The sequence below is a fragment of the Primulina tabacum genome, chromosome 11 (assembly GCF_025594145.1).
Source record: "Primulina tabacum isolate GXHZ01 chromosome 11, ASM2559414v2, whole genome shotgun sequence".
Lineage (NCBI taxonomy): Eukaryota > Viridiplantae > Streptophyta > Magnoliopsida > Lamiales > Gesneriaceae > Primulina > Primulina tabacum.
The window spans coordinates 6,052,473-6,076,455 of record NC_134560.1 but is presented as its reverse complement, the minus strand read 5'-3'; the positions used below and the strand labels follow the sequence as shown (position 1 = coordinate 6,076,455).

At 34.8% G+C, this 23,983-nt stretch overlaps 2 protein-coding genes and 1 pseudogene across 2 annotated transcripts; 2 read left to right on the top strand and 1 right to left on the bottom strand.

Annotated features, from left to right (window-relative positions):
* Nucleotides 1–1,370: 1,370 nt before the first annotated feature.
* Nucleotides 1,371–3,671, bottom strand: LOC142519297 (large ribosomal subunit protein eL43). The gene is made up of 5 exons (XM_075622265.1): nucleotides 3,593–3,671; nucleotides 2,529–2,568; nucleotides 1,840–1,928; nucleotides 1,664–1,746; nucleotides 1,371–1,567 (listed from the first exon to the last, which is right to left on the bottom strand). Exons 1-5 carry the CDS (start codon nucleotides 3,593–3,595, stop codon nucleotides 1,504–1,506), a joined length of 279 nt encoding a protein of 92 aa, XP_075478380.1. The 5' UTR covers nucleotides 3,596–3,671; the 3' UTR covers nucleotides 1,371–1,503.
* A 974-nt stretch (nucleotides 3,672–4,645) lies between these two features.
* On the top strand, nucleotides 4,646–8,433 carry LOC142518858 (metacaspase-1-like; annotated as a pseudogene).
* A 5,310-nt stretch (nucleotides 8,434–13,743) lies between these two features.
* LOC142517762 (eukaryotic translation initiation factor 4G-like) lies at nucleotides 13,744–23,145 on the top strand. The gene is made up of 11 exons (XM_075620191.1): nucleotides 13,744–13,925; nucleotides 14,077–14,244; nucleotides 14,406–14,539; nucleotides 15,979–16,158; nucleotides 16,297–16,370; nucleotides 16,474–16,530; nucleotides 17,096–17,875; nucleotides 18,015–18,407; nucleotides 18,505–21,524; nucleotides 22,227–22,421; nucleotides 22,503–23,145. Exons 2-11 carry the CDS (start codon nucleotides 14,087–14,089, stop codon nucleotides 22,831–22,833), a joined length of 5,322 nt encoding a protein of 1,773 aa, XP_075476306.1. The 5' UTR covers nucleotides 13,744–13,925; nucleotides 14,077–14,086; the 3' UTR covers nucleotides 22,834–23,145.
* The last annotated feature ends 838 nt before the right edge of the window (nucleotides 23,146–23,983 follow it).

Sequence of the window (23,983 nt, the reverse complement as noted above, 5' to 3'; positions counted from 1 at the left end):
AATACACTTGAATTTTAAAACTCTACAAAATTATATATTAAATATCACTTGTTGCGTGTAATAATTGTCCATGTTGTGTAGAACGATCGAAACATGATTTAAAATATTTAAATTACACTTTTACCATTAGATATAGGTTGTGATAAAGCAGCAAATGAGCGGTCCACAAATTGGTATCATGGTCAATATATCGGGTTCAATTCTAGCTGATTGCAATTATCAAGAGAGAGATTGTATTGTTACCATCAACTATAACTTTTGATCAATCGACAAGCGTCCGGTCCTATATAACTAGACTTATTTAAAATATACAAATATTGAATACTTCTATACCTTTAAAATCCACAAAAGTAATTAAAAATCATCAAATCTCCTGTATCGAATACAACCCCCTAAAACACCAAAATTTAACAATTTTCTAATGAATATAAAATTCGATTTTACATAATTAATGGGCATATATATAGACTTGATCACATACATGCTAACCTTGAACACTACAAAAATAATTGAATTCGATCAAATTGCTGATAAAACCATTAATAATAATTTATAATAATAAAAATATCCATTAATCTATTTCATCTAACAAGTTGTCTACTTGACACAAAATTATTGAATTTGATATCATTTGGAATGAGACAGACAATACAAGCTTTATGTAGAAAAATAATTCCTAAGACCTTTATGTAAGAATATTCTTTCTTGAATTTCATTAAAAGTTATAATTTTTTGAATAGATCACACTTGTGAAGAAAATCTTGGTTATGCTTGTTTTAAGTGTAGAGAGCATAAATTGGAGGAATCGGCATTTATTGATTTTTATCAAACCCAAAAATTTGTCAAATGTGAGCACCCAAATGCGAAGTAAACGTTTTCCCGGAAATTGGGATTACAGAAGTTCAAGTTGGATGGCTTTGCTGCTCAACATACACCAATTAGTTTGTGTGACAGGATCATAAATAAATAAAAAAAAATAGCATAGATTTTTTTTAAGCCACGTCATCATAAAAACTAAAGAAAGTTAAAATTTCATCGTTCACATCAAACAATGCTTCAAAATAACAGTTGTCGATCGTCAAAATCTTGCTATATTACCTTTCGGATCTGGATAAATTGACACAGAGAAGTCTGAAATCAGACTCATAGTTCCGATAGAAATCTCAATCTATGAAAGATTATTTCATAACAGATTGTCTCACCATTTATCTGAAAGCAACAATTGTCCCATGTGACAACAATCAAACTATGACGATTAAAATCGTCTTTCAGCTTTTCAACAGATAGAGATCAACAGATATTAGAAAGTGAAAAGTATGCATACATCATGTGACAAAATGGGGAATGCACAGTGGGAAATGAACAGTAGATCTCGAAAAAAGAAATATTATGGAAGAGTACATATAGTTGCTACAAATATCACAACTATGGAGTCAAAACACTTCAATTAGGGATGAAAATATGAAACACGAAAACAACGGCAAGACAATCTATCTCACTAATTTAACTCTCAGTCTGCTCCCTCAGCCTTCGGATGGTACTCCGAACTGTCACAGCACTAGCAGTGCTGCAAGACACATGATATACATAGAAGTAAGAAAACGATACATGACTATCAACTATCAAGTAATTCATACATGATGGAGATATGAAAGATTATTACTTCAATGTGTAGGCACCGCCTGCTTTCACTTTGCCACAGTCCTTGCATCCCCAAATGCCAACAGCTTTTCTTTTCACTGCATACTGTAACAGAACTATCACACTCAGTACACCTATAATCGACCAAGATCATACTACAAATGAGTTATGGTCAGAAACTGAATTCTCCCTTCATACCTTCCCACAGAATTCGCAAAAATACTTGCTGTGCTGACTAACTTCCATCTTCTTAATCTGCTTTCTCAAACTAGCACCATAACGGGTGCCTGAAAAGTTTAAAATTCGACATAAAAATGCAGTAGGTGTACCAGAATAAATTAAATATCGAGTTTACCACTAAGAATTCAAAAACTAGCACCCGTTGAATGGCTAAAATCGAAAATGAAGAAGCATTGGATCACTAAAAACACTGCACGCACTACCATTAGATTCATCATTCAGATCTACAAGTTCATGAAATACACCTCTTTTTGCAACATTAAGGTCACAACGTATTCATAACAGAAGTTAACGCATCACCGCCTTCCTTCAAAGCAACAAGCCATGAGCATGGACCAACAATTACTATCCCGAGATGAAATCAAAATCGATTTTACATATTAGAAAAATAATCTCCCAGTTATATAATGGAACAATACTTGGCTGTGCAAATAAATAGACCACAAAAAATTCAACTTTCATATTTACCACACATCAAACACAATTTTCATGGTGGTAAGGAACTCATGACAGAAGTTAACTCATCATCTCCACCTCTCTAATAACATGCCAAGGGCAAAAAACTAGACAACCCAATATACACAAGAATACAATGAAAGGATAGAAAACAAATTGAGAAATAAAGCAGTCATGGAAATACGACTGACCGTATTTCCCAACAATGCCAACCTTCTTGGTTCTCTTGGCCTGCACAAAGAAAATAACAAAAATGAATACACAGCTAACTGATGTACATGGGAGATGTTTGGTAGGGCTTCTTTTTTTTTCCCAAGGTAAACTTTTTAAGGTACCTTTTGGTATTGTGTTTGGTTTTACATTGGAAAACTAGTAAAGTGTTACAAGTATCGTAATTGTGTTTGTGGGGTGTTTCTTACTTTAATTCTTTGCGATGCAAAAGAATAAAATTATAGTGTAACAGAATTAGTTCTGAAAGCAATTATATTAATATTGAAAATTGATTAAACAAGACGCATACTACGATCCTAAAGACAAATGACCAATGCCCACGTAAAAGGATTGGTCACGTAAAAGGTAAGTTTGCTATTAACATATGCAAAAATAAAGAAAAAGTATAGAAAGGCACCAAAAGAAAAATTAATTAATTTTGAAGTACCGGATGAAAGGTCCAATCAAGTTGCCGGGAAAAGAAAATATACACATGGTTATAAACCAGGATCCAATTAAGAAATGTCACCCCTACTCAATGAGAAGCAGATTGCAATTTAGTGCATCAACCAAATTTTTACGAAGCTATAAAGCAGATAGTCAACCCACATTACAACAATAAAAGGACACTGCTTCAAAATGAAATTTAATTTAGAAGAAAATTATGACAACCAGCAGAATTAGAAATCCTTTCTACCTAAAAACAGCACACAAAATATACTAATTCCTATCATTAGTATACAATATTAAAAAAATGAAATTTTACAAAGATCAACCACTAATTATCCAACTAGCTTAAATTTAAACACTCATATTTCTACAGATACAAAAAGAACAGTCAAATGCTTCACAAGAACTATCATGATATTAACAACCTGATGTACCTTTGAACACGAGAAAAAATAAAAATCAACATTCTAACAGCAAGCACTTAAGTGCAGCATGAGAGGATTGAAAGAGATCACCTCCCACTATTCGAAAACACGAAAATCACTGCGATACAGATTATGCGTTCGTGTGAGAAAGAGAGAGCAAGAGGTAGTACCATTGGAGCGGAGATGGAGCTGCTGCAGAACACGATACCCTAGTTGTGACGAAATGTAGATTGCATCCTTGATATAGTAATCCACTCCAAATAGTTGGCCCATTATTTTGAAAGCCCAGTCAGCTCTGGGCTTAAGAAGCCCAATCCATATTTCAAACTGAACCGCTAGTTCCATCAGTTTCGGTGAATTTATTAGTTCATCAAGTCCGGCTTCAATTCGGAAAGTTTTAAAATCATCTTATATGTTATTGCTTGACTTGAATTTTATAAGAAATTAAGAATATATATTTCATACAAAAATATAATACTTAGACGAAAAAGTTATATTTTATAGTAAAATTCATGAATGTCCCAAGGTGTTTGGGCTTAAACAAACAACTTATGCGATCGACGTCTAAGCACTAGGCCGTAGGTAATCATCCGTCTAGTGTTTACCTTTTTTAAAACAATGATTTACATATCAACAATATATATTTGAATGAATATCAAATGAAAATATTAATCGGTTAACTTGAAATTCATCTAAATTAAAATGAAAATATTATATTAGCATATAAAATGTGAATTTGAAGTCTTATTTTTGTAAATAAAAAAATATATTTAAAATCCATAAGTCGAACACAAAATAATATAATAAAATTGCTTCAAAAATAACTTTCTAAAATTGCTTCAAATTTTACATTTTTTAACGTAATAATTTACTATCGTATAAGTAGTTGGCAAATCCTTGGCGACGATTATTTTTAGTAGTAGGTCTCTTATGAGACGGTCTCACGAATTGTTATCTGGGAGGCGGGTCAATCTTACGGATATTCACAATAAAAAATAATATTCTTAGCATAAAAATTAATAATATTTCATGGATGACCTAAATAAAAGATTCGTCAGACGAAATACGATATGCGAAATTTTTTTGCACAAATTTTTGTATATTTTTAAATGGTTGACATCTCAGCTGTTCCCATTTCCGTGGTCATATCAACTTTTCCGTTGTCCTTCTGTAAATGTGCACTTCCAAAAAAAAAAAAAAGAAAAAAGAAAAATGTGTCAAAAATGTAATTTTATACAATTTAATTGATGCGAAAGCGATGCAAAATCCACCTAAACCTCTCCGCGTTGTGTGTCTCTGGATTTTGAGATTTTGACCATTCTTCTTCCTGTCCAAGCCGGTGATCATTAGAACCCTCCTACTGCCGCTGCCACCGCCGTCGCCGCTATGTTCATGTTAGTGAATTGCTCCAACTGTCGTACTCCATTGCAGCTGCCGCCCGGCGCCCGATCCATCCGCTGTGCCATTTGTCAGGCTGTTACGCAGATCGGCGACCATCGGAACGCTCCACCACCACAACATCATGCGCCGATGATGCAAGGACCACCGCCTCCTCCCTCTCCTTACAACCACGCGCCTCCGAACCCCCCGCCTAATCCTCACGGCCGTAAAAAAGCTGTGATCGTCGGCATATCGTACAGGTTCTCCCGCCATGAGCTGAAGGGATGCTTAAATGATGCTAAGTGCATGAAATATCTCTTGATCAATAAGTTCCAGTTTCCAGAAGCTTCGATTCTCATGCTCACTGGTAAATCAAGAAAGATGGAAAAGAATCCGCGTCTTTTTTGCTGTTTTTTCTCCTTTTGTATGCATTTGGCTATTTGTGTTTTTCTTTTCTCGAGAAGTTTTGGAATTGGCACAAAGATGGTTAGTGCTTTGGTAAAACTTGAAGTGACGATATCTTCTTTCTTTTCCCTGGAATCGGATGATTTATGCATTTCAATACGGGGCCTAAAAATGTTAAAAGTGCTATTTGTGTAGTGTGTAGAAGGTTTTTGTGCTACATTGTTGGAATTCTTCCATCGATAGATTAGTGGTATACTCTGATAATGCTAAGCTGATGCTTTGTAGTGTTGTGAGTACTGAAATGTTGTTCTTTAATTTTGGTATTGAGGAACTATTTCTTTACGACCATACTGTGAAATTAGTTAGAAGAATGAAGGTGTTTTCATGAGTATGAGGGGATTATTCTTTGATAGCTTCAGGAAAACAGAGTCATCAGCTGGTTTTAATTTACTGTTCCTTGTGGTCACAAGTACTGTGAAGTGAATACTTTTTCTTTGCTTTGATTGCTTCCACCATGTTTTATATTTTAAAAGGTTTTAGTCATTATTGGTCATGAAATTGGGGGAAATTGTACAATTTTCTATTGTGGCATATTCAATCCAAATGCAGAAGAAGAAAGAGACCCCTACAGAATTCCAACAAAGCAAAATATGCGAATGGCATTGTATTGGCTTGTACAAGGATGTCAACCTGGAGATTCCTTGGTGTTTCATTATTCTGGCCATGGTTCAAGGCAAAGGAACTACAATGGAGATGAAGTTGATGGATATGATGAAACCTTGTGTCCTCTTGACTTTGAAACACAGGGTATGATTGTAGATGACGAGATTAATGCATCTATTGTGAGACCTCTACCTCACGGGGTTAAGCTTCATGCTATAATAGATTCTTGTCATAGCGGAACAGTTCTTGATTTACCGTTTCTATGCCGGATGAATAGGTAGGGAAAAGCACCTTTCATTTGTATTTTCACGAGTAACATAATCCTGTCTTTTTATCACGTCTGATTAGAAGTAGTTGGTGGTAGTTTTTGGAATCACGACTGGTATCTCATAAAATTATCAAAAATAAATGGTGCCAAAGATGTTAGAGAGTATGGTGCTTAAGTTGCCAGTAATACTTCATGGAGCCGTGGGCTTTAATTTTCAAGCTATTATGTGGCCATAACCATTATTTCTCTAAATTAGGCTACCGACTCAGGAACCAATAAAGTGGGAAAACAAACTGAGGGCACTTTGTTCATAGACCTGGAGGCTGGAATGTTTTCTGTGTTTGATGTAAATGAGATCTATGGAATCAGTTGACCAATTGAAAATGCAATTAGGTTGTTTCTTCAGTCACTTACATGGTAGAGTGATGTTATGTTCTTGTTGATCTTGTTTGGGTATCCATTAGTTACTCATGTCAATTGGGGTGCACTGTAGAATAATCCATTCAGGAATGTGTTTTTTTTTTTTTGCATAAAACTGAACCTATAATGACCAGTATGTTTCTCGCTTTCACAAGTTAGTCATCTAAGAGAAAGCAGGTTGTTAGAAAATACCAATCCCTTCAACCACTTAGGGTGATGGGGTTCTTTGATCAGTTTTACAGTCACCATCTCATTGCTATTTATGAATCATTTCTTGAAGAGTCGTTACCATGACACAGAGAAATTTTAATTGGTGTTTGATCAAAATGCGAGCAAATGGTGGGAAATATCTAGAATTTAAGAATGTCTGGAGGCTGATGTTTTCTTTGATTTGTAAAATGAGAGTTCTTGAAACTTTTCGAATGGTTTCATCGTGGCATTTAATCATGTAGACCAAAATTATAATGTTCATCTTGCATGGTTTCAATTTAAATTGTCTCACATCCTTGAGAAGTAGTATTAAATTGTCACTTGGCATGTCTGTCATTAGTATTCCTTTTTTGGTACATCTTCCAAAAGAATGATTTTTTATTGTATTAAATATCATGGTTTGCTACTTATGTCAAAACAGGAGTGGACAATATGGGTGGGAGGACCATCGTCCTCGATCGGGTGTGTGGAAAGGATCAAATGGCGGTGAGGTCATTTCTTTTAGTGGTTGTGATGATGATCAAACCTCAGCTGATACCTCTGTAAGTTCAAGATGTTGATAGGAACGTTAACATGTTATTTTAAGAAACAAGAAACATATTAAAGTATTATTCTTTTTCTATCTTTCGGTTAGGCCCTATCAAAAATCACTTCAACAGGTGCCATGACCTTCTGTTTTATTCAAGCCATCGAACGTGGACATGGAACCACATATGGGAACCATATTAACTGCCATGCGTGCAGCTATTCGAGATGCTGGCAGTTCAGGTGGCAGTCTTGGGGATGGTGCTGTTTCATCACTTCTTACTATGCTTCTCACAGGAGGTAGTGTTAGTACTGGCGGCCTCAGACAGGTATTTTAATAAATCAGAAAATATAGTTTGAATCAAAATTCGATGTTATGTGATTAATTTAATTCTTAAAAAACATTTCTAGCTTATTCATCCCAAAATATTCACATTTATAAAAGTGTAATGTGATATTCTATGGAAATAGATAATAGATTAATAGAGTCCTATGTCACGGACCGGAACTTGGCATGCTTGCAAGAGTCTGAGTCCTAGCTCTTGAATGTTGTGTTAGAATTCTCTATACAACATACTTTTATCGTTTTAAAATTCAGCAATTATATTTACGTAAAAATTTGGGTATGTCCGTCCACACAGCAGCGATCCATAAACATGTGAGAACTCTAAAGTTTTCAAAACAATGAGTTGGACAAAACTTTGTTACGATGCTGTTCCTATGAATTTTTGTCTTCAACAAATGTGATTCTTTGATCACACATTATTATTAATGTTTAAAATCTAGAAGCTCTGCCAATTCTATGCATCCTTTCAAATGTTTTCTTGTTGACATAGCTACAGTTGATGATCTTGTTTGTTTTTTCTTGTCAACAGGAGCCACAGTTAACTGCATGCGAACCTTTCGATGTGTATGCGAAGCCATTTTCGTTGTGATATTTCGGTTTTATGCATACGCAGTGTGTTTTATACTTCCACGTTTAAGATTTTCAACATACATTTTTTAAATATTTTCTCTCTCTCCTTGATTTTCTGTTTTTGTGTATGATTAGTATGCTGCAACGGGATATTCTTTGTGATTGTATATGTTTATTGGAGGAAAAATTTTAGTGATGTATTGCTCATTTGGTTTGTTGTGTCATTAGTTATGTATTGCTCATTGATGTTTATAATTTTCATTCTGGATTCTTCGAATTTGAGTTGGATCAACTTTTTCTGTTGTACACAGGATAACAATTTTAAAATAAAACAATTAAGAATTAAATCTCGTGGAATGGGTCGATTAATGAGATGATATCTTCAGGATAATATCTCTATCATATATTTAAGAATAATATATCAACACATATAGTTATATTAATGTTGTTAGTGGTAATATTACAAAATATCAGTCATTATATTAAAATTTATGATTGCTTGAATTAAATGTATTAGTCATTATTTTTTCATGTTTCTTTCGTATCGAATTCTTATTAAAAAAAAATAAGCGTTAAATATTTTTATATTTAAAATTGTTGCAGAGGTGGGATAACAATTTTAAAATAAAACAATTAAGAATTAAATCTCCTGGGACGCATAGATTAATAAGATTATATCTTTAGGATAATATCTCTATCATATATTTAAGAATAATATATCAACACATATAGTTATAATAATGTTGTTAGTGGTAATATTACAATATATCAGTCTATTATATTAAAAGTTATGATAGCTTGAATTAAATGCATTAGTAATTATTTTCCATGTTTCTTTCGTATCGAATTCTTATTAAAAAAATAAGCGTTAAATGGATAGTTTGATTAAATTTTTAAAAAATGCATAACTTTAATAAACTTTTTTAAAAAAAAAACTATGATAAACTGATAATAAATCCTAAATTTATAATTATTCAAATAATATGATTTTAAATTTTTGTCCCACCTCACGTAAATATTTTTATATTTAAATTTGTTGTAGAGGTGGGATAACAATTTTAAAATAAAATAATTAAGAATTAATATCCTGGGACGGGTCGATTAATAAGATTATATCTTTAGGATAATATCTCTATCATATATTTAAGAATAATATATCAACACATATAGTTATGTTAATATTGTTAATAGGGATGTAAACGAACCAAACCGTTTGTGAGCTATTCGAAGCTCGATTCGATAAAAGCTCGTTTGAGCTCGTTTAATGAGGCTCGTTAAGATAAATAAACCAAACTCAAGCTTTACAATATTCGGCTCGTTAGCTCGTGAACATGTTCGTTGGTAAGTTCATGAGTAATCTTTTAGATAAAAAAATAATAGTTTTGATATTTGATTTATTGATTTTGCATATTATTTATGAAATATATAGAAAAATCTATTAAATTTATTTATTATAATAAATTTACAAATTTTAATAAGAATAATATATTTTTCTTTAAATATATAATTTACTTTTTAATTATTTTAATAAAAATTTAAATGTATAATTCATATTTATTAAGTTTGTTTATGCTCGATAAAGGTTTGAATAAGCTCGTGAGCCATGCATATATTCGTTAAATAAAGCTCGAGCTCGGCTCGATTATAAACGAACCAAGCTCAAACATTCAAGAGTTCGGCTCGACTCGATTACATCCCTAGTTGTTAGTGGTAATATTACAAAATATCATTCATTATATTAAAAGTTATGATTGCTTGGATTAAATGCAGTAGTCATTATTTTTCCATGTTTCTTTCGTATCGAATTCTTATTAAAAAAAATAAGCATTAAATGGGTAATTTGATTAAATTTTTAAAAAATGCATAACTTTTATAAATTTTTAAAAAAAATTATGATAAACTGATAATAAATCCTAAATTTATAATTATTCAAATAAGATAATTTTATTTTACATGTATACTATTCATACATATAATATAATATACATACACTCGTCAAATATATATATATATATTGTAAATTGCAAGTCCCCCGGCCATAGAAAAGGCGGAGATTTGTTTGCTCTTTGGGCGAAGCAGCATGAGTTATTTATTTATTATAATTTTTTGCGTTATTTTGTTAAAATTTTAAAAAATATGGTAATTTGATAAATATTTCTTAAAAACACATTAAACTAATAAAAAACTCATCATATTGTCTTGTCAGCATTATGGATGAATATTTTGGAGTAGGTCTCTTGTGAGACGGTCTCACGAATTTTTATCGGTGAGACCGGTCAACTCTATCGATATTCACAATAAAAAGTAATACTCTTAACATAAAAAGTAATATTTTTTTATGAATGACCCAAATAATATATCCGTCTCAGAAATACGACTTGTGACACTGTCTCACACAAGTTTTTGCTAATATTTTGTATGGGGTGTTGTGTACTCAATGTGACTAGCTCGGTCAAGTATTTTTCAAAAAGTGTCGCGTTTGCGCTGAATTTTTAATTTCAAATTGGTATCGGGTAATTTTCGATTAAAAAAAATATAAGGTCTTTAGCTTTTAATAAATAAAATGAATGAAATTACATTTTACAAATATGACATTTTGTGTATTTAGAAGCATAAAATGTGAAAAACATGTCATCAAACGCAAATAAAACGCGAAAATTTACAACTACGAATTTGAGGTTTATATGAGTTTTTATTTTAAATAATGGGGTTAAACACCTGTCAAAATTTCACATGGAGTTTTAAGTAACTTTGATTTTTTACAGGAGAATCGAGTTCAATTTTCCTCATATTATGTTTGGTACATGATATTTAATTTATGCAAAAATTCCTATGAGATCATCTTATGGGTAATTTACTAAATTTTGGGAGACAGATATCTGATCCGACCATAGTCGATATAAATATTACAAAAATTAAATAAATAAGCATCCTAAAAAAAATAAATAAATAATATATATAATCTAATAATTAACAAATAGTTCACATTTAAAAAAAAAAACCGAAAAGATAAAAACTAGATAATCTCCCGGTTACAATGATCTGTCGAACAAAATTCATGAATGTGCTATTATCGAACAAAAAATTATAGTACTTATGTTAATTATTATTAATTATAATTTAAAAAGTCTGAATTTTTCATTAAAATTTCTTAATTCAGAAACTAAATTCTCTTTATTTCAGTAAAAGTAATGAACAAATAAAAATAAATATGATTATTAAAAAATTAGCATTTAAAATTTGGGAATGAAATATATTTTCAAATATAAATACCAAGATTCTGTCTGGATGAGTACATAAAAAAATCATTTTTACACAATTATAAAATGTATTTTAAGAATGAACATACGTTTTGGACAATTATTATATAAAAACTTTTAAAGTAATATGTTTTGATTTCAATCATTTATAAAATATTTATCAATTGTTATTTTAAAAATATACTTGAAAACCATATTTTAAAAATATTTTTCAAAGACGTTTTACAAAAAATTTATCTAAACATATACTTAAGTTATTTTCACTTTTAGAACATTAAAAACGTTTTTAAATGTAATCATCCAAACGAAACCCAAATTATCATGTACAATTATTATCTTTGACTCGTTTCTATAAGAGTAGGTCTCCATGAATCTTTATCTCTTACACGAGTCAATCCTACTGATATTCACAATAAAAAGTAATACTCTTAGCATAAAAAGTAATATCTTTTCATGGATGGCTCAAATAAGAGATTCGTCTCACAAAATACGATACGTAAAACCGTCTCACGCAAATCGTCGAATGAAAATAAGGGCTTGTGTCGATGGCCAAAATTCCACACAAATGAGAGAAACAAACAGAAGATAGATAATTCGATCATAATAACATAAGAGCAAAGCATTGATGGAAGATCCAACAACCCATGTTTGACGGAGTATATGGGCTCCACGGTAAACCCCGTATACCAAGCAATAATAGAACCAGAATATAAAATAAAAAAGTTATCGATCTAGCATTTGAGAATTAGGCGAATCAACAAATAAAAAACAAAAACATGTGTGAGACGGTCTCACGGATCGTATTTTGCGAGACATATATTTTATTTGGATCATCCATGAAAAAGTATTATTTTTGTTGCTAAGAATATTACTTTTTATTGTGAATATCGGTAGGATTGACCCGTGTCACAGATAAATATTCGTGAGAACGTCTAACAAAATACCTGCTCAAAAAAAAAATGCAAACACTTCTGAAATTCCGAGCAACTTCATATTTCCTTCAAATAACTAAGTTAAACATAACCCAAAAAAAAAAAAAAATCAAACTCAAATATAAATTTCATCGGATGAATGAAAAAGCAACCACAAATGAAAAGTAAAATATTGGTGTCAAATAGAGAGAACCTTACACAAATTCAATAAAACTTGAAAATTTGCAATCCAAAAGAAATGCAATCTGTTCAAAATACACTGGAAATTGAGACGTGTGATTGAGAGAGTGGAGATATGGGGAGGAAGTGGGTTTAGTGTTTATTTTATTTTTATCATTTTTATGGCTATTAGTCATTTGAAGTTTTAGATGATATCAAGACATGTGTCAAAAGTTATTTTCAACAAAATATTGGAAATGGGAAGACTAGAGGTTACGTTTGGATTTGTGAGAAAATTTAAAATGATTTTATATTTAAGTAAAACAATTTTTGTTAAATTCAAATAATTCATTGTATTTTAATCATACTCACCCCAACCGAAGAATCTTAAAACCATATATCTAATAATATGATATCTCTTTTTTCACATGATAAAAATTAAAGATTTAAAATAAATTTATAATGAACTAGAAATGAACTTCTATAGAAATTTGAGTTAATCATTTTCGTTAAAGTGAGGAAGGATACGAAATAGTTGCTATATGAGCCTATTGTGTAGTCACGCAAGCGCAGGAGGCCCTAGCTCGAGGTGTGTCGGAATGGTATCAGAGACGATCACGAACACCGAGAAATAAGTGTTATGCAGGGCAAAGTGCTACGTGCATGTGAGTCATCTCTTGAGCCTGCAGGGCAAAATGCTTTATGACGGAAGCCACCTCTTGAACCTGTAGGAGCCACCTTTAGATTCTCGATACCGGTGAATCGAGGGGTCGGGGACGTCGCGTTCTGAAAGAGGAGTGATTGTGATACTTCTTGTCCCACGTTATAAAAATTAGATATTTAAATGAGTTTATAATGGGTTACAGTGAACGTTTTTTTATAGCAATTTGAGTTGATCGTTTTCGTAGAGCATGAATGGATACGAAATAGTTGTTATAAGAACTCATTGTACAATCATGTTGGCACGAACCCGATCTCGGTACGCTACATGTCATATGGTCATTAAAAAAAAACTTAAATTATGAATTTTTCATTTAGATTATTAAAAAAATATTATTTTTTATGTAAATAATATTATTTATTATTATAAAAAAAATAAAATTAATTCGTCGCACGCGTAAAAATCCATAAAATGATATACGAAACAGTATAACAAACATACTACACGTTGACAATTACAGCTATGCTTTGTTCTCCACTGGGACTGGGATTTTAATCTTCGTACTTTTTAATCACTTGATCTCAACACAGATTTTCTTCGTCTTCTTCCTTCTTCCTTTTGATTTTGCTCTTTGGATATCGGTCATCGTTCCCGCCATTCATGTCTACCATGAGAAAACCCTAATTTGACGTTCTACATTCCAGGTAATTTTAGTTTAATCAGCACCAAAACGCAATCTTTCGTTAACTGCTTAACCGCCGTTTAGACTTTTTCTTCTCTTTCTCCCCTTTCTACGTGCGTCAAAATTATAGGTTTCGATGACTTTGATTGATCGGAGATTTTTTTTCCCTGAAGATTAGGATTTATGTCCCATAATCAATCAAGGGCTGACAGGATTGAGTCTACGCAGCACAAGAAAACAGGTCGATCTGGAAGCTTCAATCAGCAGCACCAATTTCCCGGGAGCGTCTCCGGTAAGGGTGGTGGTGGCACCTCCGCCCCCTTAAATTCTTCTAATCGTGGGTACGCTTTTCATATAATTAAACTTAATATTAGGGGTTTTTTCCGCTCATTTACGACTTGTTCTTGTTCATGCATGTGGTTATGCGTGAATTGATCGATTGATAATGGATGTTTGACGATGTCTAGTGAATTGCTTTCGTGTGTTGTTTTGTGAAATGCAGTGTTAAGAAATATAATGGCAATGCACCAGGAGTGCATTCGAGGCCAAGAAGTCCGAATGTGAGCACAGGTTATGGTAATTCATATACATCACAGGCACTGCAGAATGATGTTCATAAACAGCAGCCGGTCAACAGTGAGTGGTTTTCTTTCTCCAATTTGTATTTATTTAACCTTCTCTTCGGGAGGATTGAGATGCTTTTGATTAGTTCTCGAGGAATCTTATTTATGTGCACATAAGCTTTAAAATGTTGAGGACAAAATTGTCCAGAACAATCAACTAAAATTGTTGCCAGTAATATGTATAGTTATTGAGGACACAAGTGAAACCCAGGTGCCGAGGGGCCTAGGAGAGCCCAAGGCACACACCTTTCAAAGGCAAGGCAGAATGAGGTGAAAAATTGATATGTATATATACATATGTCAAACTATTCTCAATTGAATTCCACCATAGTCAAATGATTAAAAAATCTCACGAAGCATGTGAATTATATGTTCTAAATTCAGATTTAAGCCACTAAATTGTGGTTATCAGCGATAAACTATGCTTTTCAGACCTAAGCATTAGATATTTGCCCTTGAAGTCATAGTTTCAGCTAATAAAACCTAAATAACATGCCAAAATGATGATTAAACAATAAACTACTAAATTTTATTCAATAGAATGATTGTAATCACCATGAAAGTAAAAAATAAGAATCACCCTAAAATACCTAAGAAAGTGCTAATAAAACTTTCTGAAGCTTGCTGCCCATCGTCGTTGCTGGAGAATATTTTGGTTTGAAGTTGTTGATTCAGTGTTATCAGATTCCTTCAAAATAAATTACATTAGAGGACACAGAGGATTTTTTTTTTCATGGACAAATATATATATTTGGATTCCTTTACTACACAATTACATCATAGGATAAGGAGGATGTGTTTTTTTGTGCGTGAAAAAATTGGGTTTTTTCACTCCAGCGATGGATGTGTTGAAAGACGTAAACCGTGGATATTTCCCCCAGATATATTAGAGCCCTAATTTTTGTGCGTTAAAAAAAATCATAGGACACAAAAAGTTGCACCTTGGCTGTCATGCTTTGTAGCCTAGCTGGAGTCTGCACTTTGTCATGTAGGCGTGATCCTCTTCGATGTGGTATCTCTGAGTGCACAAACTTGCACCTGGAGAGCCTGGATCCGAAGGCGTGCCTGTAACAACAATGGTTATATTGCACTTTTTTTTGTAGCCATCTTGTGCAAACTTAAGTGATTTAAGTTTTGCCTGTCACCTTCTCTAGATAGAGGGATACAAGAGACATGGGAGAGGTTAAGAAACATTTTTGATATAGTGATTGGATAACATATTTTGAAGATTGATGTGATTGGTAAGGATTGATGGCTTCTGAAGGTTATTTTGAAAAATGGAGGGAATTGAAGTGGGATAGTTGTTGAGGAAAAACAAAACCATTACGACACAAACTTTCAATTAAAGAGAAGATCAATATTAATCTGCCACTAACAGAATTTGATCTTCCTTGATATTATGTTTCCAGGTTTTTGTTTTCTGATTGCACCTATTTTTATGACTTGATTTAGGATTGTCTAATGCACCAGTTACCAATTCAGCTTCCAATGTCAATCTGATGGATGTTACTCCTCAACTACTCAACCAAGTTGTTCCAAGGCCTTCATCTTCTGATATTTCTGTTGCAACTCCATCATTTAATCCTTCTACTGCTAGTTCTGAACCCAAGGCCCCTACTACACCAGCAAAACGTATGACAAATGATTTTAAATAGTTTAATATGTTGATGTTTTTTCAAGCATTTATTTACTGGTATACCATTGCGATAAAGATAGTGATTTGTAGACAATAGTGTGATTGACAAATTTTACCCTGTTTCCACTTTCCAGCTCCAGGAGATGCATCGAGGTCATTTCCCTTGCAGTTTGGATCCATAAGTCCTGGTTGTATGAATGGTGTGCAGGTATGTCTGATTGTGCAAAGAATCACTTGATGTCTCTCGCCCCATTTTTACTCGTTAATGATTCTAGTTCCTGAAACACGATTATTTTCTGATTTGTTTCTAGATACCTGCTCGAACAAGCTCTGCACCACCGAATTTGGATGAGCAAAAAAAAGATCAGGTTTGTTGTTTCTATTATCCAAATGTTTAATAGATGATAGCTAGATGCTTTCCTTTTCTGCCATCAAAGTTTTGAACTTCGATAAGATTATAGTTGGTTGTTTTGGATGCTGCATAATATTAGGTTAATTTTGAGTTTTTGACAGTCTGCTTGGATTGAATGGATAAAATGTAATGAATAATATGTTATGTGAGAAAGCTAAAGATATTTTATTATCCTTTTCTTGGAGGGGAAAATGCATCTAATTGTCAAGGTAACTTCAGCAGAGAAGTTAAATTAATTATTTTTCTCTCACCTGCCTTTTGAAATAAGGAGAGAAAACCCTTAGATTCAACTTTAAGGATTCTGATGATTGGTGGTTTTACAGTTGTAGCAGCAATCCACGATACCTTCTTTATATCTAATTTTACCTGAGCATGACAAGATTTTGAGCTACCTACCATCAACGTCTCTTTGTTTGTTAATGTGCCTGTTGTCTAGATCACATAATTTGCTTGCAGGTGACAGCAATTAGAATGTTAAGTTCGATTGCTCACCGTATGATTTGATGATGATTTTCTGACAGGTCCGGCATCAACCTTCAAGGACTTCTATTCCTGCAAAACCACTTTCATCCATACCCAAACAGCTTCCGACAAAGAAGGATGCTGGGACTTTTGACCAATCTAATGCTGGTGAATCTCAGCCAGTGTCCATGTCTAGGAGGGATATTCAAGTTTCCACTTCACCACCCATGACTCAAAGTCAGAAGCCTTCTGTACTCTCTGTACCTGGGATGCCCATGCAGCTACAATTTCACCAGCCACAAGTAACTGTTCAATTTGGCGGTCCTAATCCACAAATTCAATCTCAGTCTATGTCAGGAACATCGTTGCAATTGCCAATGCCGATGCCATTTCCCTTACCACTGGGTAACCCATCAGTTCAGCAGCCCATGTTTGTTTCAGGTCTTCCACCACATCCGCTGCAGGCTCAAGGAATGATGCATCAAGGACATGCCTTGAACTTTCCATCACAAATGGGTCCTCAGTTGGGAAACTTGGGAATGAATATGGTCCCACAGTTTCCTCAGCAGCAGGCTGTCAAATATAGCGGTTCTCGTAGAACCGTGAAGATCACTCATCCAGAAACTCATGAAGAGTTGAGGCTTGATGGCTCTGGTCCAAGGTCACATTCTAACGTGCAACCTCAATCACAGCATATTCCATCTTTTCCTCCCAATCACCCCATGAATTTTTATTCCAATCCTTACAATGCCGCTTTCTATTTTCCTGCTACTAGCTCTGTTCCTCCTAATAATAGTCAGGTTCCACCCACTTCTCAGCCACCGAAATTCTATAACCAGGTTATTGCTTTGTGTGAAACTATTTTTGCTGTATTGTCACATTAGCCTTGTAAAAACCATGTCTCGAATGTGTACACTGTCAATTTGGACGGAGTCGGCTTTTAAAAATGTCATGACCTTTTTATATCATTTTCTGCAGGTAACTATGAAGCCAGCCATTGACCCTAATGGGGAGAAAGAGGTATTACAACCTACAAGTTCTATATCTGTCAGAAAAGTGCAGTCTTTGAAGCCTTCAAAGTCACACATGGATGATTCGCCCCGGCCACAAAAGGAAATTGGGCCCTTGGCTTCTAGTGTTTTGCCAGAGTCAAAGCCTGGAGCAGGAACATCATTGAAATCTGAGTTGCCATCTGGTTCTGTTGATGTGGAGGTTAATGTGCCCACCACATCAGTTGTTACATTTGCTGCTGCTGATGGTTTTGCACCAAAGTCAACCACATTTGCTGAGGAAGCAAGTAATGGAATAGTTGTGCCTGATCCCATAAAAAATGAACAGAAAAAAGCAGAGAACATTGTCCACCAGGATCAGGTATTTTATATGTAGTTTAAGTCCTCTTGTATGTGGTGGTTCACTCTGAGCTAGTTTATCGTGGCTTATTGGTATAATTATTAACTCACGCTTTCAGGTCAGCTGGCAATCAACCTCTCATTCAAATTATCCTCCTCAACTTTTAGAAACTGAAGCTGTAGAATCTAAATCTGCTTCATCGAGAACTGATATGGTATCCGAACCTGTGAAGGAATTGTTGTCAACAACTGTAGGTGCGTCTTCTGAGGCTTCCAATGTTTCAAAGGAAGGTGCTGCAGAAAGGAAGACCAGTGACACACCTAAGAGTTTAGGCACCTCACACATAAAAAGCAGACAGTTAAAACCTGACACAGTTGGTGGAAAGGAACATGGAGAAGCCATAGTGTTTATCACCGATCAGAATAGTTTGGATGCATCAATGACACCTCTTCCTTCAGAATCATCAGAAATTTGTAAAATAGAGGAGAGCTCACTGCAGGAGGTTGCATCTACCGCAGATGGTTTATTGCAACGGGCAAAGCAAATGATAGAAGAGTCTTCAGGTTGCGGCTATGATGTTAAAGTGGATGATCATGTATTTGAGTCTACTCACATATCATATTTTGAAGGCGTTGAGAATTTTGCGTCTGTGAACGGTTTATCTTCACAAGATATAAATATTAAAATTTCAGACATGCCTTTACGCATAACCGAGAACATTAGCGCAAGGCCTTCTAATGACTCCAGTAGTTATTGCATAATTTCTCCTTCTCCAGCTATCATAAATGAGAAAATCTTGTCAGATACAAATGTGCAAAAAAGTGTTGTGCCCGAAGTAAAGAACAAGAAAAAAGATTTGTATGAAAAAGCAGATGCTGCCGGTACGGGTTCCGATATATATATGGTATATAAGGGTCCTGAGGAAATGAAAGAAACTGCGACGTTCTCAGAGGATTTAGAAAGAATTTCAAGTTCTAGCATCGAGCAGACATCTGTGGATGTGCCTGACCAAAATACCTCGTTAACTGGGAAACCAGCTGTGATTAGAGATGAATGGGAAAATGATGCTGAAATCCCTACTCCGCAGTTAGAAACTTCAAATAATGAAATTCAAAGTGATGATAGAGATGGCAATGGATTGGTGATAAAACGGTACCCTCGTGATTTCCTCTTCATATTTGCAGAGCAATGTACTGATCTCCCAGAAGGATTTGAAATCAATTCTGGTTTTGCGGATGCATTGATGGTATCTAATGTCCAATTTTCACGTGAGCCACACCCTAGTCCTGTACGAAATATTGATAGGCCCATCGGAGGCTTGAGGTTAGATCGTCGTGGAAGTGACTTGGGGGACGATGACAAATGGGTTAAATTTCCTGGACCCCTCGTGTCAGGTAGAGGAGATATGCGAGTAGATGTTGGTTATGTGGGTAATGTTGCCGGGTTTCGAAATAGTCAGGGAGGCAATTATGGTGTTCTGAGGAATCCACGGGGACAGACATCCGTCCACTATTCTGGGGCCGTTCTCTCTGGGCCAATTCAGCCCCTTGGTTCACAGGGAGACCTGCAAAGAAATACCTCTGATTCTGACAGATGGCAACGAGGAACTGGTTTCCAGAAGGGTTTGATTCCTTCTCCTCAGACTCCACTGCAAGTCATGCACAAAGCTGACAAAAAGTATGAGGTGGGTAAGACAACTGATGAGGAAGAAGCAAAACAGAGGCAGTTAAAGTCCATATTGAACAAGCTCACCCCACAAAACTTTGAGAAGCTGTTCGAGCAAGTGAAACAAGTGAATATTGACAATTTTGTTACTTTGTCTGGTGTGATCTCCCAGATTTTTGATAAAGCTCTGATGGAGCCCACCTTTTGTGAAATGTATGCCGACTTCTGTTTTCACCTTGCAGCAGATTTACCTAATTTGAAAGTGGACAATGAAACAATCACTTTCAAAACGCTGCTCCTGAACAAATGTCAAGAAGAATTTCAGAGGGGGGAAAGAGAGGAGGAGGAGGCAAATAAAGTGGAGGAAGAAGGTGAAAATATGCTTACAGCAGAAGAGAGAGAAGTGAAGAAACTCCAAGCGAGGAGACGCATGTTGGGTAATATTAGACTAATTGGAGAGCTGTACAAGAAAAAAATGTTAACTGCGAGAATAATGCATGAGTGCATTAATAAGTTGTTGGGTCAGTATCAGACTCCTGATGAGGAAAATATCGAAGCGTTGTGCAAATTGATGAGCACGATTGGTGAGATGATAGATCATCCTAAAGCAAAGGAACACATGGATGCCTATTTTGACATTATGGTTAAGCTGTCAAATAATATGAAGCTGTCATCTAGGTTAAGGTTCATGCTTAAAGATGTTATTGATCTTAGAAAGAATAGGTGGCAGCAGAGGCGGAAAGTTGAAGGTCCAAAAAAAATCGAGGAGGTACACAGAGACGCTGCTCAAGAGAGGCAGGCACAAGCTAGTAGGTTAGGCCGTGGTCCGAGTATGGGTAGCTCTGTCAGACGCGGCCCACCTGTCGATTTTGCTCCTCGAACTCCTAGTATGTTGCCTTCTCCAAATTCCCAGATGAGTGGCTTCCGTGCTGTCCAACCTCAGGTACATGGTTATGGTTCTCAGGATGTTAGGACTGAGGAGAAGCATTCGCTTGAGAGTAGGACAATGTCTGTTCCTCTGTCTCAAAGACCTCTTGGGGATGAGCCTATAACTCTTGGGCCTCAAGGTGGTCTTGCCAGGGGAATGGCTTTCAGGGGGCAGCAATCAGCACCTAGTATTCCTTTGCCTGAGACGCCAAATCCTGGTAATGCAAGTATGATTGGACCTGCTCTGAATGGATTCAATCCAATGCCAGATCGTTATGGCCAAAGAGAGGATTTCGCACCTAGATATATGCCAGACACGTTTGCTGCTCCGCCCAATTATGAGCAGCCACTTCCTCCAGAGCAAAGAGTTGCCTTTGGGAGTAGAGAAATTATAAATGTAGATCATGGCTTTGATAGTTATATTCCTGCTTCGCGACCTAGTCGTGGTGTACCCCCAATAAGTATGCAAGATGTATCTTCAGAAATAGTGTGGCCGGAAGAGCACCTGCGGGACAAGTCCATAGCTACAATTAAGGAGTTCTACATGTATGACCAAGTCTCCAGTATGTTTGTTTTTATTAATGAAACTAGGAAGATGTCATTAGTTCAAGTTGCATGATAAATCTAAAAACCCTAAGAGAGAGACAAGTTTGGTAATTTACCTGAAAACCAATGTTTTTTTTCTTGGTGTGATCATCTTTTGAGGATTTGAGAGTGTCCAGTCTTTCCATGTTTAAAGGTCAAGTATTCTTGTTTCTATGCTCTTCAATTCCAGGGTGTTTTCTGTAAAAAAAAAAGTATTGAATAGGTCCCCAATCTTTGTTATTGGATTGTTGATTTTCTCCTCGAGAAACTAGTTACATGCAAAGGTATAGACTGAGTGTGATGTGTCCATCTTTTTAATTCACAAGGAAATAGTTCCTTGATAAACAAGCTGCACGGGTAAGAAATATTCCTTTGAAAATGGTATTTGGATGATGAATTGGAATTTAAGAAATATTCTATTCAAGTATTTAATCATGTTTGAAGTGGTAGTGGGTTCGTGAATTAGATGACAAAGGGAATGCATTTATACCTACAACTTTGTTTGGCCGCCAGTGTGTATCATGGTTTCATTGGTTGTTTGAACTTTGAATGTTGTTCTGAGGACGTTCACTTCTATTGACTTCAATTTGGTGAATTATAGCAGACATTGTGCATTATGCACTGATACAGGTTAACTTGAAAATCTGTCTTCATTTTTTCCAGTGCGAGAGACGATAATGAAGTTGCTTTATGCATCAAGGATCTGAATACCCCCAGCTTTTATCCATCTATGATATCTATCTGGGTCACCGATTCTTTTGAGAGAAAAGACGTGGAAAGAGATCTCTTGGCGAAGCTGCTTGTTAGCCTTGTAAAACGTCAAGATGGCACGATAAACAAGGATCAGCTCATTAAAGGGTATGCTACATCCACTTGACTTTGACAAAAATAACTCATTAGTATATTACTTTTTCTGAATAAATATTCATTCTCGAACAGATTTGAATATGTTCTCTCTGTCCTGGAGGATGCTGTAAACGATGCCCCTAGAGCAGCAGAGTTTCTAAGTCGTATTCTTGCACAAATTATATTGGAAAAGATTGTTGCACTTTCTGCAATTGGGCGTTTGATATATGAAGGTGGAGAAGAACAAGGGCGTCTTGTAGAAGTTGGGCTTGCAGCCGAAGTTCTTGGAGGTATCTTGGAGATCATCAAATCAGAAAAAGGTGACTCAGTATTGAACGAGATTCGTTCAAGCTCTAATCTGCAGCTTGAAAACTTCAGGCCTCCGGGCTCAAAAAAATCTTGGAGATTAGATAAGTTCATTTAGAGGCTAGCGATGATGCTCATTTATCACCTGTAGAGATTCATTGGTTTCTTTTTTTCTTTATATTATATAATTAAAGGGGGATTTTATGCTGCGTTAATCTTTTCGTTCTTATGCTATAATTTTGTCATGAATTTGATCATTATAATTTTATCACAAGGGCCAGCAGAGCATCCAATGAAACACATATTCAACAGGAACTAAATTATTTTCATCTTTGTATATAATGTGTCGGGGTGCAACAATAGTTTTTGTTGAGAAAATGATTGAATGTTGACATTTGAACTGGTGTATAGTTTAAAAAATTTGAGTTAATTGTCATCGGTTATTGTTTTGTTTTTTTTTTTTTTTTGTAAAATGACGATTTATAATTTGTATAAACGTCAAGGTCAAGAGTTTGGTTTTCACTTATTGCAAAAAGTGTAATTATCAGGATGATGATTGTTGGGATGTAATTATTGTCTCTCTTGAGTGAGTGGTCGAACCGTGACGTTTTGGATGTTGTTCGATTTATAAGATTTGAGTTTTAACATTATTATAAATTATAATTTTTTGTAAAACGACGAACGCTCGATCCTACTTAATATATTTGGTCCTCATTTTTATTTTTTTGCTAGAATAGTTACTTTTAGTTTTCTTTATTTTTTAGTTATACTTTCTTGCAAACAGAAAGGATTAATAAGTAAAATTCACCTCAAATCATATGCCATGGTGTAAAGTTGACGACCCAAATTGACAAGGATATGAGATGGCTCTTGCAAGCAAATAGTTAAAATTAAATAAATAATACTCCTCTTGGTGATTGAAAACAAATAAATACATTAATTTGAGAAACATAATCGCGCGTGAGTCGTTCACTAGTCGTTTAGAAGAGGATAAAATCTCTTTTATGTAATTCTCCAACTAGATCTCTTTTATGTTCTTATGACGAACACTCGAAACTAAAAATTATGATCATAAATTGTTGCTTTCGAACATCTTAAAGAAATCAAGATGCTCTTGTTTTCAAGTCAGTTGCGCAAGGAAAATCCTAGCATGCCAGCTTCTTGATGTATTTCTCACATGCAACTTAAGAAAAGGTGACAAACATGAAACATTTGCATGGTGAAGCACTTGGTGTTTTCCTGCTCGTCTAGTGAGAAAACATCGGTCC

Excerpts from the sequence above, each read along its gene's own strand:
- LOC142519297 (XM_075622265.1), bottom strand. Across the intron at positions 1,929-2,528 it reads TGGCATTGTTGGGAAATACG|GCACCCGTTATGGTGCTAGT; the intron begins GTCAGTCGTATT and ends TAAACTTTTCAG. Across the intron at positions 1,747-1,839 it reads TTTGCGAATTCTGTGGGAAG|TATGCAGTGAAAAGAAAAGC; the intron begins GTATGAAGGGAG and ends GTTCTGTTACAG.
- LOC142517762 (XM_075620191.1), top strand. The coding sequence starts at position 14,087 with ATGTCCCATAATCAATCAAGGGCTGACAGGATTGAGTCTACGCAGCAC. Across the intron at positions 14,540-15,978 it reads TAAACAGCAGCCGGTCAACA|GATTGTCTAATGCACCAGTT; the intron begins GTGAGTGGTTTT and ends GACTTGATTTAG. Across the intron at positions 16,371-16,473 it reads GTTGTATGAATGGTGTGCAG|ATACCTGCTCGAACAAGCTC; the intron begins GTATGTCTGATT and ends ATTTGTTTCTAG.